The sequence below is a fragment of the Nicotiana tomentosiformis genome, chromosome 2, assembly GCF_000390325.3.
Source record: "Nicotiana tomentosiformis chromosome 2, ASM39032v3, whole genome shotgun sequence".
Lineage (NCBI taxonomy): Eukaryota > Viridiplantae > Streptophyta > Magnoliopsida > Solanales > Solanaceae > Nicotiana > Nicotiana tomentosiformis.
The window spans coordinates 163,002,823-163,021,960 of record NC_090813.1 but is presented as its reverse complement, the minus strand read 5'-3'; the positions used below and the strand labels follow the sequence as shown (position 1 = coordinate 163,021,960).

General features: G+C 42.4%; 1 protein-coding gene across 1 annotated transcript; it reads right to left on the bottom strand.

Moving 5' to 3' along the window:
* Positions 1-3,686: 3,686 nt before the first annotated feature.
* On the bottom strand, positions 3,687-5,437 carry LOC104115885 (phenylacetaldehyde synthase-like). Its single transcript, XM_009626602.4, has one exon. The coding sequence runs from the start codon at positions 5,379-5,381 to the stop codon at positions 3,852-3,854; it is 1,530 nt and encodes a 509-aa protein (XP_009624897.1). The 5' UTR covers positions 5,382-5,437; the 3' UTR covers positions 3,687-3,851.
* Positions 5,438-19,138: the final 13,701 nt, after the last annotated feature.

Sequence of the window (19,138 nt, the reverse complement as noted above, 5' to 3'; positions counted from 1 at the left end):
GTCTAAATGGGACCAAGCAAAACAATCTATGTTATCAATAAGAAATTGAATAAGCTTTTTCCTGAGTTCGGGGGTTAATCCCGTTCCCAGGTATACCTTTCGCTCAGGTAGGTGCTCGATCAATATAACATGCTCCAGCTCTTGGACCGTTGATTTGGTAGTGTCAGAATCTTCGGGAACGATAAAAGTTCGAGGGGTCAAAAAATCCTCCTCTTCTTCTTCTACCTCCTACTTCCTCGATTCGGTAGAAGCTAGTGGCTGTGATTGCTATTTGACTTCCTGTTTACCTTCGATGTTTGACCTTTCCGAGGTTGACAGTTTTGATATCGGTGTTACCTCATCGACCGCAAACATTTCCTTTGCAGCATGCTGCTCCCCGTATATTGTTTTTACACCGTTGACGTTGGGAATTTCATCATTTGGTGGGGAGTCGAGGGGACTTCCCTCATATTGTAGATCCAAGGCCTTCCGAGTAGGGCATATTACCTCATGTCACCCTCGATTACATGGAACTTGGTAGCTTGAATGGTTCCAGCCACGTTCACCGGTAAAGTAATCTCCCCTTTAGTTGTTTCACCGGCCATATTGAAGCCGTTTAAGACCCGAGCTGAGAGCACGATTTGATTTTGTATGCCGAGCTGCTCCACGACCCTTGATCGAATGATATTCATCGAGCTACCTAGATCCACTAAAACACGTTTAACTTGAACTTTATTTAGTAAGATAGAAATTACCATAGCGTCGTTGTGGGGCTGAGAAATGCCTTCTGCTTCTTCGTTGTTGAACGATAAAGTGCCTTCGGGCACAAAATCTTGGGATCATTTTTCCCTAGTGATTGATACCTTAGTTCATTTGAATATGGATCCATGTGGAATGTCGACCCCACCGATGATCATATGAATGATATGTTGAGGTTCCTCCTGTTCGTTTTTCCTATTGGCGTCCCTTTCTCTGAAGTTTCTATTCGATCGATTGTTGAGGAACTCTCGAAGGTGGACCTCATTGGATAGACGTGCTACCTTTTCTCTTAATTGCCTACAATCTTCGGTCTTGTGACCATGCGTGCCATGATACTTGCACATCCAATTCGGGTTTCTTTGGGAAGGATCAGTTTGTATGGGTCTGGGCCACCTAGTATTGCCGACACAATGTCTGATGCATCGATGCTAAAGTTATATTTCGATAACTGAGGTGCTTCCATAGGATCGGCATACTTGTCAAAATCACTTTTTCTCATAAGCCCCCGAGAATTCTATACTCAATCACTTCTTCGATTGTTCCGGGAGGAATTACGTTCTGAACCATTGTTCCTTCGATCTGCAGTATACGGTTGATATCGGTCTCTGTTCGACCTTGAATCCCTGGTGACGTCCCTCTGGTTTTTGACTATTGACCTGTTTGGATGTACTAAACCGAAAGGGGCTCCTAATTGGTTGTCCTTGACCCTGATCTTCGATTGATATCGGTTGTGCACATCTGCCCAAGTTATAGCTGGATATTGGATCAAATTTTGTTTCAGCCAACGTGATGCTACCGAACTCCGCTCGTTCAATCATTGGGTGAAAGCTTGAATGGACCAATCATCTGTGACCGGTGGCAATTCCATGCGTTCCATTTGAAATCGGGACACGAATTCTCTCAGCATTTCATTATCCCTTTGTCTTACCTTGAAAAGGTCCAATTTCCTCGTTGCGACCTTTATCGCTCCTGCGTGTTCTTTTACGAAAGAGTCTGCTAACATGGCGAATGAGTCGATGGAGTTTGGTGGTAGGTTGTGACACTAAATCATTGCTCCCTTCGAGAGGGTCTCTCCAAATTTTTTCAACAACAGAGATTCGATTTCATTGTCTTCTATATCGTTACCCTTGATGGCACATGTGTAAGAGGTGACGTGTTCGTTGGGGTCGGTCGTTCAATTATTTTTAGGAATCTCGGGCATGCGGAATTTTTTGGGGATCAGTTTTGGAGCTGCACTTGGTGGAAAAGGCTTTTGCACGAATTTTTTGGAATCCAACCCTTTCAATACTGGTGGTGCCCCCGGGATCTGATCGACCTTGGAGTTATATGTTTCTACTTTTTTATCGTTTGCTTCGATCCTCTTTTCTCCTGACTCTATTCGTTTGGTCAGCTCTTCGAACATCTTAGTAATTTTGGGATTATTCCCCGATTCTTGCTCATTTGAGCTTACTATAGCTGGCTCCATTCTATGGGTGACTTCTCGGGGTGGACTAGGCTCCGGCCTGCTCGGTATCTGGGTTTGACTCTGCAGCTGAGCTATCGCTACCTGTTGAGCTTGCAACATTTCAAAAATCATACGCAAGCTGATTCTATTTTCCTCAACGTTATGGGTGTCTCGAGCTGCAGATTGAGTATCACCATGAATTCTATTTTCAGGTTCAGAACGTTGGTTTGTCCCAATGGCTATATGCGAATTAATGTCTAATGGTACTTCGACTCGAGCTCCAACGGCGTCGATAAGTGGCCTTTCGGCCGTGTGCATCAATTTGTTGTTCTCACCTTGAAGGCCAGCTTCGTTGTCTATAGGTAAGGCCATTTTAATTATGAACTCGTCGTTGCTAATCCGAAATCAAAGATACTTCCGAAAACAAGCGTAAAATGGTGTGTTTTTGCAGATTCGTATCAAATAATCACTATTATCCTTAGCCCCATGGTGGGTGCCAAACTGTTTACCCAAAAAATGGATAGAGTTGAATTTGTACGTAGTTCTAAGGGTATGTGGTATAACTTGACACAAATGATAATGATAAATAGAAATATTGAATAGTGACTGTAAATGATGAAAAATAAGCAAAGTTGAGAAGAGGATAATTTATGGATTAAATAAGATGAATCAATTTATGAAGCTAAAAAAGGGATAATTCTTCAATATGAGAGTATATGATATCTGAGTTACAATGTATGCCAAAACTTCCTGCTTTACATAAATATAGCCATCCCTTTTATAGTGGGGAGATCCTACTTTAGATATAATTAAAAATACATAGTGGGGAACCCATGATAAATCAGTTTTTACCTAATTTCTGCCGAGATTCTCTCCCTTAGTGCGATTGTAACGGCTCTTGTCTATGAGCTTGATATTGATCGGACTCAGTATTGGTCGGTTTTCAGTTTTAGAGCTCGATGCGAGTTTGAGCCTGATGCCGACTCGGGGTCCGGTATTGACTTGGGCTCGGTATTGGTTGGCCTCTGGTTCTTAAGCTCGATTCCGTCGCTTCTCAGTATAGTTCGATTTGGACTTGAGCTCGATAATGGCGTCGAGCTCGGTATTTAATCTGACTCCGAAACTCGAAGCTTGTCCGTGCCTTCTTCAAATCTCACCTCGATATTATGAAGATGCTTCTTCGGTCCATCTTCACCAATTGTACGAAGGTTGAAAACGGTTTTGATCGTATACAATTTATGACTTCCTTTGTATTTCTTTATCGAGATCATCGAATACAAGGATGACAATGAAGTCTATCAATAAAACAAAATTATTATGGCACTGTTTGTTGAGACCTAACGAGAGAGTAAAGTTTGTTCTGAAAGGGATAGAGGATGAATCTTGGACCATACATTTATTAAAGTAGAATAAAATAGAAAAAGAGCGAAGGACACCATAGGACTTTTCGTTTTTTTTCTTTTTGTATGAGCACATTCATTTCCTATTGAAGTAGCTATCGTACTTGGTGCTGAATTTTCGGAGGATCTTATTTCAAATGTAAATGCAATAGTACAAACATACTGCCAAAACTCCAGAGAGTTTTGATTCCTTCATCAAGGTCCAACTAATCTTTGAAAAGGAAAAACAAATGTAACAGTTCACCCTATTTTTTCCATAATTAAAAACATTAAAAAGAGCCTCGAATTAGCAGGACATTCGCATGGTCTTGTATCACCTTCCAAGCTATGTCAACATGCCTATAATCAGTAAGAGAAGCACCAATGGCAAATCGAATAATATAAATTCCTCCAACAACTCCATGAGTCAAATAGAGTTTTCCAGATGAATTAATCAACTCCACCAACTTAGTGTTGAACTTGTTCACTTCTTCCTCATCGAACGTTGTCGAAACTCGACTTATTACTGATGGAGAAATCCTAAAACACACCATAGCAAACTTTCTAGGCACAAATATTTCAAACCTTTTGTCCATAGCTATAAGCCCTTCAAAATGCTTAGCCATGTTCACATGACTTCTTATCAAGTTTCTCAAATTAGCTACTCCATAATTTCTCAATACTAGCCATAGTTTCAAAGCCCTAAATCTCCTGCTCAATGCAATTTGCCAGTCCTTATAATCAATCACTTGCTTTAACTCTGTGGCTTTGTTTCTTAAGCATTCAGGATTAGTCGATAACGCTTTTGTAAGTGCACTTGGATCCTTCACCCAAAGGCAGCAACAATCCAAAGTGGAAAAGAACCATTTATGTGCATTGAGACTGAAAGAGTTTGCATTTTCAATACCATCAAGGAAGTGTTGAAATTCAGGGCAAATGCAAGCGCTTCCCGCATAGGCTGCATCCACATGCACCCAAATCCCATATTCCTCAGCAATTTCACAAAGCGGACGCAATGGATCAACAGAAGTTGTTGAAGTTGTCCCAATTGTCGCGCACAGGAATAAAGGTACCATTCCTTCTTTAGTGTCTTTCAAGATTGCTAAACGTAACGATTTTGGGCACAGGACATACTCATTAGCCTTTGTTGTTGGGATAACTCGAAAATTCTCGGGGTCTATCCCAGTTATATGGGCAGCCTTCTTGAGAGAAAAATGTGTCTGATCAGATGTATAGACCACCAACTTGCCAAAATTCTCTCTACCAATTTTCCTCAGCATTTGATCTCTAGCTGCCACTATAGTGCACAACATGGCTTCACAAGTTGTACCCTGTAGTACACCCCCACCACCCCCAGAGAATAAGAAAGAATTGGGAAGATTTAACATTTTCCCAAACCAATCCATCACAATGCTCTCAAGTTCAGTTGCAGCAGGGGATGAGATCCAATTGAACCCTACCACATTAAATCCAACACTAAGCATTTCGCCTAGGAATCCAGCAGTACTTCCTGAAGAAGGAAAATAAGCAAAGAAATTAGGACTTTGCCAGTGAGTTATCCCTGGAATGATATCTCTTTTGACATCTTGAAGAATTTTTTCAAGTGGTTCAGGGTTATCAGGTGCAGAATTCGGTACAAGCTTTTGGAGATAGCCTGGATTGACTTGGCTACAAACTGGATATTTTTCAAGGTTTTGATAGTAATCAGCAAGGAAGTTCACAATCATGTGACCTTGCTTTCTGAATTCTCCAGGATCTAAAGGGTTTATGGTGTTGAAAATTTGGTCATCAAGTTCAGGGTTGAGATTGAGGCTACCCATTGTTTCAATTTGTGTTGTCCTGGCAGTAAAGAAATGCTTGGTACGTTTTATAGGCTTAAAGAATTGAATTATGCATTAAATTATTCTAGCAGCTTGATTCTTTTGTGGGCTATAGTAGGTTAGGCCTACAAAATAATTTAGACACTTAGTTACTTTCAAGAAAGTTCAAAACACTGGACCATCTAGCTCTTGAAGAAGTTGGTCTCAACTCTCAGGTATGTGTCAATTGAGCTCGTAGTTTAACTTCCACCTACTAACTAATTAATTCACCTCCTAATTATGATGATGTTACACTAGCTTTTGATGAAAAGTATTCCAGGAATTCTCTATCCAGAAAACGAAAGCTAAAAACAGCAATTAGAGGTGATGATTGGAGCCAGCGTGACATAACCATGAACGAAGGCAGGATAGGAGACAACTCATACAAAAAATACTACTCTATCCGCTCCACTTTAATTAAATTTTTTGGTTGTTTTCACACATGCACTTTTTAACATTATGTATACGGCCGAAGTCGAGGTCGACTTCAACTTGATAGATTAGGTTTGGAACATGGCGACCACGGACTGAAGATCGACCCCGAATCTCACCGAGCTAGAACCCAAGGTCGGAAAACCTGCCTTCGAGAAAAATTGAGTTCGGTGTCGACCTTAGACTCGAATGAGCTCGAGGATAACTAATAGAAGACCGAAATATCCGCGACTGTACAGATATTACGGCGAGAATCTCGGTACGTATCAGCAAGGAACCAGTAATCAACAAATCAAGAGATTTTTACCTTATATAGAAATATACCTAGAATTGGACTCCTCTATTATATAAAGGGGGTCTGATAATTCATTAAGGGGATGTTATTGTAACACGCATCCCTAAGCAATATACTGTTATTTCTAGTTCATATTATCTCATCATTCTGTTGTGGCATCTATTAAAGCATTTCTGACTCAAAGGTGATCAACCTTCAAGGCTAAGATTGTTCAACTTGTGTGGTTTGCATTTACCTTATCATCGTTTATTTCAATATTAATCTGATTTCTCATTTTGTATCAAGTTAGATTACGTATCCTTAAAACCACGTATAAATTCAATTGTTATTCGATCTTGAGGGTAAACAGTTTAGCGCCCACCGTGGGAGTAGGGATAATAGTGGTTATTTGATACGAATCTTCATAACACACACTACTTTACACTTGCTCTTTGAAGTGTCTTTGATTCCAGGCTAGAATACAAAATGTCAAACTCTCAATCAACACCCTGCATGTTAACAACGAGTCCGATCATCAAGGTAAAAATAACAACATAGCGTCCGTAAACGAGGTACCACTTGCTGATCCCATTGGAGTTCCGATTGTAGACTCGATTGACGCTAATTCACATGTGGCTATCGATGCAAACTTGCCTACCGACCCCGAAAATAGCATTCGTGGTGGAGCCCGGTCGGCAACTCGAAACACACAAAACGTTGAAGGAGACGGGATTAGTCTACGTTTGATCTTCGTAATGCTGCAGGCTCAACAAGCGGCAATAGCTTAATTACAGAACCAAAGCCGTACACCGAGCAAGGTTGAGCCCGATCCGCCTCGAGAAGTCACCCGCAGGGATGAACCGGTCATAGAAAGGTCGAATGAACATGAATTAGAGGCTAACCCCGATATTATAAAGATGCTCAAGGAGCTGACAAAGAAGATAGAATCAGGGGAGAAGAAAATCGAAGTTAACGACAAAAAGGTGGAGCCCTACAACTCCAGGGTAGACCAAATCCTAGGAGCACCTCCCATATTGAAAGGACTGGATTCCAGGAAGTTTGTGCAAAAACTTTTTCCTCCGAGCGCGACTCCGAAGCCGATTCCCAAAAAATTTCGTATGACCGAAATACCTAAGTATAAAGGAACGACTGACCCAAACGAGCATGTGACCTCTTATACATGTGCCATCAAAGGGAATGACTTGGAGGACGACGAGATCGAGTCTGTTCTGCTGAAAATATTTGGGAAGACCCTGTCAAAGGGAGCTATGCTATGGTATCACAATTTACCTCCTAATTCTATTGACTCATTTGCTATGCTTGCAGACTCTTTCATAAAAGCACATGCTGGTGCCATCAAGGTCGAGACTAGGAAATCAGACCTTTTCAAAGTCAAACAGAGGGATAACGAGATGCTCAGGGAATTTGTGTCCCGGTTTCAAATGGAACAAATAGATCTGTCGCCGGTCGCTGATGATTGGGTTGTCCAGGCTTTCACTCAGGGACTCAATATTCGAAGCTCGGTGGCTTCACAGCAGCTGAAGCAGTACCTGATAGAATACCTGGCCGTTACATGGGCCGATGTGCATAACCGGTATCAATCGAAAATCAGGGTCAAAGTTGATCAACTCAGGGCCCGTTCAGGGTCTGTCTATCCCATCAGAACCCTCGACAGAGTCAAGAGAGACATTGACCGTGATTCGAGGCCAAACAAGGATCGGTACCAACCATATAATGGAGATCGAAACTCCATGAGAAACGAAAGGAGGAATGACCGAGGTCAAGGCAACCGGGGTCTCATGACCAAAAATGCCTTCGACAGGTCCATTGGGCCTAATGAAGCACCCATGCTATCAGAATACAACTTTAATGTCGATGATGCCTCCATTGTATCAGCTATCGGGCGCATCAAAGATACCAAATGGCCTCAGCCTCTATAGTCCAATCCAACCGAAGGGGATCGTAACCAGATGTACAAATATCATGGCACTCATGGTCATAGAACGAAAGATTGTTGGCATCTAAGAGAGGAAGTAGCCCGTCTATTCAATAATGGGCACCTTCGAGAATTCTTGAGCGACCGAGCCAGGAATTATTTCATAAACAGGGACTCTAACAAACAAGCAGAACAAAAAGGACCTCAACACGTCAATAACATGATCATCGGTGGGGTTGATATCCCACAGGGCCGGCGTTGAACTGCACCAAAGTATCTATCACTAGGGAGAAACGAACTCGAGACTACATACCAGAAGGAACTTTATGTTTCAACGACGAGGATGCGAAAGGGATCGTGCAGCCCCACAATGATGCACTGGTAATATCTGCACTTGTAAATAAAATTTGGGTTAAACGTGTGTTAATTGGTCCAGGTAGTTCAACCAACATCATTCGATCAAGGGTCGTGGAACAACTCGGTCTACAAGATCAAATCATGCCTGCAGTTCGATTTCTAAATGGATTCAACATGGTATGTAAGACCACTAAGGCGAAATAATGTTACCGGTAAATACCGTCGAAACCATCTAGGAGACTAAATTTTATGTGATCAAAGGAGACATGCGGTACAACGCTTTATTCAGGAGGCCATGGATCTACAACATGAGGGAGGTTCCCTCGACATTGCACCAGGCACTGAAATTCCCAACACCTGGCGGAGTCAAAATAGTTTACGGTGAACAACCGGCTGCAAAATAAATGTTCACGGTCGAGGAGGTGATACCGGCGTCTGCAATCTCAACACTGAAGGATCCGAACCAGATAGTAAAAAACGGGGCCAAATAGCAATCACCGATACCATCTTCGGCAGATTCGGACAAAAAAGGGAAATCGAGGATGATGATTATGAGGTTCCTAGATCTTTTATAGCCCCTGATGATTCCGACGCCACTAAATAAATGGTCGAAGTGTTGGAACAAGTCATACTGTGAGAACACTTGACCGATCGAAAGGTATACCTGGGCACCGGGTTAAGCTCCGAGCTAAGGGAAAAACTAATTCAATTTCTTATAATTAACAAAGATTATTTCGCTTGGTCTCACCTTGACATGATAGGGATCCCGCCGCAGACAACCACTCATAAGAGGAGCCTAGACCCAAAGTTTCACCCGGTCAAATAGAAGAGGAGACCCAGTCTGAGATTAAGCATGCTTTCACCAAGGATAAGGTATCTAAACTTCTTAAAATAGGGTCTATTCGGGAGGTTAAATACCCGGATTGGTTAGCAAACTTAGTGGTAGTCCCTAAAAAAGGGAATAAACTAAGAATGTGTGTAGACTACAAAGATTTGAATAAAGCATGTCCCAAAGACTCATTTCATTTTCCTAACATCAACTGTATGATCGATTTCACGGCCGGACACAAGATCCTCAGTTTTTTCGATGCCTATTTCGGGTACAACCTAATACGGATGGACCCAGTTGATCAGGAAAAAACTTCCTTCATCACTACATATGACACATACTGCTATAACGTAATGTTGTTTGGATTAAAAAATGTCGGCGCCACATACCAACGCCTTGTAAATTGGATATTCGATGAACAAATAAGATAATCAATGAAAGTTTACACTGAAGACATGTTAGTTAAGTCCCTCCGAGCAGAGGACCATTTAAAACATTTGCATGAAACCTTCAGCATACTGAAGCGATACAATATGAAGCTGAACCCGAAAAAATGTGTGTTTGGAGTTGGGTCGGGTAAGTTCGTCGGATTTATGGTATCCAATCGGGGAGTCGAGATCAATAACGATAAGATCAATGCCATCGAAGATATCATGGTCGTGGACAACATGAAGGTCGTTCAAAGGTTAACCGGGCGCATAGACACCCTGGGGCGATTTATTTTGAGGTCATCCGACAAGAGTCATCTATTCTTTGCACTATTGAAGAAGAAGAATAACTTCTCATGGATCCTAGAATGCCAACGAGCTTTGGAGGAACTCAAGAGGTACTTATCGAGCCCACCACTACTTCACATACCAAAAACAGATGAATAATTGTACTTGTACTTAGCGGTCTCGAAGATAGCAGTAAGTGGAGTCCTAGTTTGGGAAGAGCAAGGTACGCAATTTACAATTTACTATGTTAGCAGAACCTTAGGTGAGGCCAAAACTAGGTACCCTCACCTAGAAAAACTGGCGCTCGCTTGGTTAAGCGCCTCTAGGAAGCTAAAACTGTACTTCCAATGTCACCCCATATGTGTCGTAACTACTTACTCGTTGAGAAACGTTATGCATAAGCCCGAACTCTCGGGCCGGTTGACTAAGTGGGCAGTAGAAATAAGTGGGTATGATATTGAGTACCGACCTCTGACCTCCATCAAGTCTCAAATCTTGGCAGACTTTGTGGCTGATTTTACGCCGGCCCTAATACTTGAGGTCGATAGAGAGCTATTGTTTAACTCAGGAACTTCCTCGGGAATCTGGACCCTCTTTAAGGACGGTGCCTCAAACGCAAAAGGGTCCGGACTTGGCATCGTACTAAAGCCACCAACATGTAATATAATTAGACAATCTATTAAGACTCTGAAATTGACTAACAATGAGGCCGAATATGAGGCCATGATTGCAGGCCTTAAACTAGCCAAAAGCCTGGGGGCAAAGGTGATCGAAGCCAAGTGCGACTCCCTCCTCGTGGTAAATCAAGTAAATGGAACATTCGAGGTCAGAGATGAACGAATGCAAAGATACTTGGACAAGTTACAGGTAACATTACATCGATTCAAAGAATGGACTCTGCAGCATGTACCTTGGGATCAAAATAGTGAGGTCGATGCCCTCGCTAACTTGTGTTCGTCGGTCAAAGACGACGAGTTCAACTCGGGAAAAGTCATACACCTTATGAGATCGGTGGTGGAAGAAGGCCACGCCGAGATTAACTCAACGAGCCTAACTTGGGACTGTAGGAATAAGTACGTAGAATATCTCGGGACCATTTGCAACATGTCTAGGGCCGGGGATACTGAGTACGTTTTGATGGAAATTCATGAAGGTACCTGTGAAAATCACTCGGGCGCCGAATTGTTGGTCCGAAAAATAGTTAGAGCCGGTTACTATTGGATCTACATGGAAAAAGATGCAAAGGAGTTCTTTCTAAAATGTGATGAATGTCAAAGACACGCTCTGATGATTCATCAACCCGGGGAGCTGCTGCATTCGGTTTTGTTGCCATGGATGTTCATGAAGTCGGGAATGGACATCGTTGGCCTCCTTTCATGGGCGCCCGATAAGGCTCAATTTATATTGTTTATGAATGACTATTTTTATAAATGGGTGGAAGCCCAGGCATACGATAAGGTCAAGGAGAAGGAAGTCATCGATTTTATTTGGGACCACATCATATGTCGATTCGGAATGCTGTTCGAGATTGTATGCAATAATGGAAAACAGCTCCTCGGCAATAAAGTAACCAAATTCCTTGAAGACCACAAGATCAAAAGGATACTATCAACACCTTACCACCCTAGTGGGAATGGAAAAGCCGAATCTACCAACAAAACCATACTCCAAAACCTTAAAATTTGGTTAACCTATGCCTAAGGGAGATGGAAGGAAATACTACCCGAAGTCCTATGGGCATACCGTACGATCTCGAAGTGCAGTACCGGAGCTACCCCGATTTCTTTAGTTTATGGAACCAAAGCTCTGATTTCGGTCAAAGTCAGAGAACCAAGTATCAAATTCCAATACGCAATGAAAGAATCAAATGACGAAGCTATGAGTACGATCCTGGAGCTATTAGATGAAAGGCGCGAAGTCGCCCTTATCCGGTTGGCCGCATAAAAACAGCGGATCAAAAGGTATTACAATCGAAGGGCCAACCTTCGACACTTCAATACTGGGGACTTGGTACTAAGAAAGGTCACACTGAACACCCGGAAGTCGAACGAAGGGAAATTGGGACCAAACTGGGAAGGACCGTACCAAATTATCGAGATCACCGGAAAATGATCCTACAAACTTAGAACAATGAGCGGCGAGAAACTACTGAACAACTAGAATATAACTCACTTGAAGTGATATTACTGCTAAGGTATGACCCCATTCTTTCTTTTATTTACATCTTAAACTAACGCTTGTAGGTAGCCAACAAGGGACGATACGAGATTTTAGGTCTGATAGCACGCGTTGAACTCTTTTTCCCTTGAACCGGTTTTGTCCAAAATGGGTTTTACGGCAAGATTTTTAATGAGGCAACAAGTGAATCGTGCTAACTTAGAATCGAAGGATGGTAATGAATCGGTGACGATGATCACAACATCATTCGAGGACTCTCTTCGATCAACCCCGAGCACTGGGGGGCGTTACCCTCTGATATCGTCTTTAGCATGAAAAGAGACTTCAAGATTGAAGGGTCTCGATCGATAGGATTCAATGTAAGGGCCAGATGATCAAATTAAACGTGCCCACATTGACTGATCGAACCCTGACACAAATCATGTACACATGTATTACTATTATGCACAAGAATAAAGAGAAGTCTTTTCTTTGCAAACATCCTGTCCTTTAAAATTTTTTCTTTGCATTTCTTAAGGAATTCCCTACTTCCGATCCCCTAAAGGTTTCGAACCCAAGGGCCGCGTTAACATGAGTTCGAACAATCACTCGGGGACTGCCATCCGAAAACAAACTCGGACGGTCCAAGCTATTTGACCTAGGGAGCATAAGACCTATAAGGCAACCCCCGAATTTCAAAGGCCATGACCGCCCCTACTCGGGGACTGTTATCTTAGGCAAGCCCGGATAACTTGGGAAAGCAAGCCCACTGGGTTTCACCCGAACTAAAAAGGTTACGGCCATATTAACATTGCTCGGAGACGTTCGAGATCCGTAACAAAAACAAGGCCTTCGAAAATATTTTTCATAACGTGTTATAAAGGGTACCCTCGGCAGACTATAATCTAAATTGCTTACTTTGGGAGAAAGTCTTCGGTAACACTGAACTCCCAGGATGCCTTAAAACAGAATAATGTAAAGGCAAGGTTTGTTTGAACCTTCGAACATAACATAATTATTTCATGCTAAGGCGTTTCGATCTTTGTGAATACAAATAATAAAGCAAAGGGAAAAATTCAAAAGCTTTGAAAGGGAAAGAAAGCCTTATATATTTATATCAAAAATTCTTTATACAAAGGCCAAATGGCCCCGATACCAAAATTTACAACAGCCAAACAGCCTTAAAAAGCAAAAGACAAAAACATCCTAAGTGGCCTAGTCTTTGTCGGAGCCCGCATAATCGCCTTCGGGGTCTCCGTCACCTTCAAACTCACCCGAATCTTCAGACCCCTCGAAATCTTCCTCCTCGAGGAAAGTCAGCTTCCTGGCCTTGGCTTCAAAAACCTTAGCATTCTCGATTTCAGCCAATAGGTCAAAACCCCGAGCATGAACTCCCTCGAGAGCTTCCCTTTGGGATTGCCACTTCATATGCTCCACAACCTTAGCCGCCTCGGCATTAGCCTTGTGCTGGGCCATCCTATCATCATCCTCGGCCTTGACCACGACAACCTCATACTTGGCCGCCTCAAGTTCCTTGGCCAAATTTTCTTGACCGGAGACCGCCGAGCTTAGTTGTGTCTGGAGCTCCTCGATCTCTTTGGCTTATACCGAGGCCTTTTCCTTTGTAGCCCAGAGCTGGACCTCATTCGAAGTCAATTTTTCCCGGACAGTCTCCTTTCTCGAGGCCAAGCAGTCCATGTTTCTTTTCCATTCCTCGGCCTGAGCTTTCATCGTATCCACCTCCTCCTGGAGCTGCTCGATCTGGTCAAGTTTCTTTTGAACCTGCGGGTTTGGACCGTTATTCATTGTGTCTAACTTATCATCACTAACTTTGAATACTCTTCTTACCTACTCGACCAAGTTGGCATGCTCCTTCCGATTCGCTTCTAGCTCGGCCTGGAGTTTCTCACTAAGAAGCTTATAAGCATCCCTCTTCTTAGTAAGCTCTCGAGTTTCAGCTTCATGATGGTTTAACTCTTCTCGATATAAGAGAAAAGTCTCGTGATGAAGCACCGAGGCCTACAAGCACAAAGAAAAGAGCTACAATTGTTTGCAAATTAACCTAAGTACGTAATAAAGAGGCGTTCAAAATTACCCGATTTAATGCCTGTTGTGCTTCATTGAAAAGGCAGCGTGCTTCCACCTTGTCCATCTTAGCTTTATCCTCTTTGGTCACCATGCACCAAAGATAACTGGAAACCCCTATGGGGGAAGAGAGAATCCGGGCATCCTCCGGAATAGACATGATAATCGACCACTTCCGGTCAGGATCTGCACTCGGAGCTGGGAACCCGTTTACTAGTCTCGGACTTGTAGAAGGCCCTCTAGTTTCCGAAGGCGGTCTCTTCTTTGGTACCGGTAAGTCTCCCAACCCAGTGGCGTCCTCCGAGGCGGTAGAATCTAAGCGATTAATGAAATTGTTAAAGTCTGCCACCCCTTGGGGCCCTTCGCTGAGGTGACCTTTCAACGTTTGGGCCTCGTTGATCATAGAGTCAGTAAAAGAAGGCGAATTAGAGAGATTTATCACTCTAAGTGCATCCTTCGGGGCACTGTCCTCTGCCCGATAAACACCGGCTGCAACCTCCTTATCGGCCTCCCTAACTTGAGGCAAAACGACCTCACCCCTCTCTGGTTCCGAGGCCTAGGCCACTGCCTCTCCATTGCCCCCCTGGTTTGGGGTAATTCGGTGCCACCCCTCTCTGATTCGGGGCCCTCTCGTCCCTCAAACAGCGGTCGCACGCGGGCCACCATTTCAGAAGCTTCTTCTTCATCTTCGGACTCATCCCTCCACCGATGGAGTGAGTCCGATGGGAGATCTCAGGCACCAGTACTTTCATCGGATTAGCGCACTAACCTTCTCCTTGATTTCTTCTTCTCGGAGCTCGTTTTCTTTTCTTCTCTTTATCCTGCCTCGAAGCAGATGGTTCGGGGAGGATATCTTCATCGCCAGATGGGCCCCTCATTGCAACGTCCTTAGGAAGACCTACAACAAAAATGAGAAGAATTAAGGGCTCGACTGCATGGATGAAACGTAAATGTTGTTCAGTCGAGAGCTGAATCTTACCCTGAGAACGGGCCTCCCACCAGCCCTTTGAATGTTCGCGCCATACGCGCTCGGAATATGGTTTATGGGACACGATGTCCTCGACCCACTCCTTGAGTCGAGGAACTGTATTCGGCATCCGAGCGACAGCTATGCCACCAAAAACAATTGGTGAGAATGGAAGAAAAAAGAAAAAGCGATAATCAAAGTCTTGAAGGCAAGGTTATACTTACGTTTCATGTTCCATTTCTCGGGAAATGGCATATCCTCGGCCGGGATTAAATATAAGGTCTTCACCCGAACGAATCGGCCTAACTAGCCTCGATCCCGATCCTCGTCGATGCTCGAGAATAGAGCCTTACTAGCTCGACGGGCAAATTTTATTAGCCCCCCTCGATAGAGTCGGGGACTATACAGACGCATAAGATGATTGATGGTGAAAGGGCACCCTTCGATTTTGTTTACGAAGAAGCGAAGGAGAATTACTATCCTTCAGAAAGAGGGATGAATCTGACCGAGGGTCACCTCGTATCTCTTACAGAAGGCGATGATGACCGGATCCAAGGGGCCCAACGTGCAGGGATAGGTCTAAACACTTAAAAAGCCCTCCACGTGGGTAGTAATCGCTTCCTCGGGTGAAGGAACCACCACGTGCTTATCAGCCCAGTTGCAGTCATCCTTGACCTTGGAGAGGAAGTTGTCAGTGACCGAGCATATATATCTCGAGATCGGTTCACACCGACTCGGAACCGAGGAAGTTTTCTCGACCTTGAAATCGGCACTGGTTAGGAACCCCATAGGAACAAACATCTTTAGAGGAGGTTCCGGTGCCGGTTCCTCAGCGGCAGCAGATGAAACGTTTTCCTCTACAGCCGATCGCGGGGCAGAGGAAGTTTCTTTTTGGGGAACGGACTTTAAAGTCTTCACCATTTCTTTGATAGGTGGAGGAAAGAGAGGAAATTTAAAGATTAGGTTTGATGATTGGGAATAAAAATAATTCTGAAGTTCTTGTGAAAGGATTTCAGAATAGCTAAAGATTTAATACTGAAAAAGTGTTGAAAATTCTAAGAAACAAGAGTAGAGAAGATTTGGATGTAAAAGGTTTTAATGAATGAAGAAGGGGATATTTATAGCTTCCAAACGAGGGTTCAAAGCAGTAAGTGGCCGACCAGCGGCTAACTAGCATTTAATCCAATGAAGATGTGACTGACGAGACATTTCGTTCAATTTGTCATTTCTAACGAGGAATACCGAGGAGAGATATCGGAGGCTCATATCGTTTCTCATAGATTATTCTCCAAAAAATGAGGGGACTATCTGTATACGGTCGAAGTCGAGCTCAACTTCAACTTGGTAGATTAGGTTTGGAACATGGCGACCATAGACTGAAGATCGATCCCGAGTCTCACCGAGCTAGAATCCGAGGTCGAAAAACCTGCCTTCGAAGGAAATTGAGTTCGGTGTCGACCTTAGTCTCGAACGAGCTCTAGGATAACTAACAAAAGACCGAAATATCCGCGATCGTACGGATATTACGGCGAGAATCTTGGCACGTATCAGCAAGGAACCAGTAATCAGCAAATCAAGATATGTTTACCTTATATAGACATATGACTAGAATATGACTCCTCTACTATATAATAGGGGTCTGATAATTCATTAAGGGGATGTTATTATAACACGCATCCCTAAGCAATATACTATTATTTCTAATTTATATTATCTCATCATTCTATTCTAGCATCGATTAAAGCATTGCTGACTCAAAGGTGATCAACCTTCAAGGCTAAGATTGTTTAACTTGTGTGGTTTGCATTTACCTTTTCATCGTTTATTTCAATATTAATCTGATTTTTTACTTTGTATCAAGTTAGATCACGTATCCTTAAAACCACGTATAAATTTAACTGTTATCCGATTTTGAGGGTAAACACATTAATCAATAATAAAATTGATCATATTAACCTTTACTATCTCTTTAATTTGTTCATTAGAAATATAACCGATACTTCGAGGCTCTTTACTCCAAAGACAACTCTGAATAAAAGAAGTTAATTCCTTCTTGATATCTGAAAAAATTAAATATTGCATATCACAAAAACAAAAGGCAAAAAAATCAACTAAAGTAGACCGGAGGGAGTACTCCTTATGTCCCGGCACACTTTCCCTTTTTAATATTTTTAAAATGAGTGATATATTTTGATATTTAGAAAGAATTTATTTTTAAACTTTTCTTATTACCCTTAATGAGTGGTTTATAGCTACATAAATATTTATGACTTGTTTTAGACAATAAACTTTACAAAAAAAAAAATTCTTAAATTTAATTTTCGGCCAAATAACGCCATATAAATTTAGACGCATAGAGTAATATATAATTTCCCCAACTGAGAGTCAAACTCCCGACCTACAACATAGGGAACAAAATAAGTTATTGGCAAATGACTTTTTTCTTGCAATGTCATTGCCATTATGTTGGAAGCTTTTCTTGTGTTAATAATATTCAATAATGGAATAACAATATATATATATATATATATATATATATATATATATATATATATATATATATATATATATATATATGGGTCTTACTAAGGTAGTATGTTAGCCATATATCCATTTTTACTTTACCTAAAATGCCCTTACATTTAACTTACTCCCTCCGTTTTAATTTATATGAATCTATTTGACTGGGCACGAAGTTTAAGAAAAGAAAGAAGACTTTTGAACTTGTGGTATTAAATGAGGCACGTATATTTTGTGTGGCTACAAATTATTGCATGAAGGTAAATTTTTTCCAAATAAGGAAATTGGTCATTCTTTTTGGCACATACTAAAAAGGAAATAGGTTCACATAAATTGAAACGGAGTGAGTATTCAATAACTGTGGGGGGTACTTTGGTCTTTTTAATTATAACACATCTAATTCCTCATTCTCTCTATCATCTCCCCTCTTCTTCCCCCGTTCGAGGAGATCAACCTCATTTCGAGGATTCAATCAGTGACACCCGCAATGACGGGAATGATGCCACGCCGGTGCATGACAGGCAGTACCCTCGACAGGTTCGGGAGACAACTCCCGATGATGCTGATAAAGAGCATGTCGTGGATGTGGTAAGGGTCCTGCAAGAGTAGCATGCGATCATTCGAGGTCATCTCACACGGCAGGATAAGGTTATAATAGAGCTGAAGCATGTGTTATCGAGGGCTTTGAATAATGCAAAAAGACGAGATCCAATTCCTCCCGGGGACGAAGTTGGCTCCAACGAGGCTGGGGGGAGCAGATCCGATCTCAACAACGAGAACTACCCATTCAAGAATGAACTTTTATGGTTTATGAGGGAAGTAAACACCCGCATAGACCAAATCTTGGGCGTGCCACCAGTATTGAAAGGCCCAGACTCGAAGAAGTATATCAATTGCCTTACAAGCATAGTGCGGCACCAACTAATCCCAAAGCGGTTCAAAATGCCTGAAATGCCAAAATATGATCGGACTTCAGACCCACAGGAACATATTACCACCTACACAACGTCGGTAAAAGGAAATGATTTAGCTCCTCACGAAATTGAATTTGTGTTGCAAAAGAAATTTGGAGAAACTCTCACGAGGGGAGCTCTAATGTGGTATTCATTATTACTCGAGCATTCCATAGATTCCTTTGAGATGCTCGCAGATTCTTTCATCAAGGCTCGTGCCGGGGCCAAAAAAGTACATTCCCGGAAGGCCGACATATTCAGGATCGCACAAGGAGAATTCAAATTATTACGAGAGTTCGTTACCCGATTCCAGAAAGAAAGAATGTTGTTCCCGGCTGTCCTGGATGAATGGGCAGTTGAAGCATTCACCAAAGGTTTAAATCCGAGAAGCTCAGATGCTCCCTGGAAGCAGAAGGAGAGCCTGCTTGAGTTTCATACAACAACTTGGGCAGATGTCCACAACCGGTATGAGTTAAAGATAAGGATCGAAGA

Coding starts and splice junctions, on each gene's coding strand:
- LOC104115885 (XM_009626602.4), bottom strand. CDS start 5,381: ATGGGTAGCCTCAATCTCAACCCTGAACTTGATGACCAAATTTTCAAC.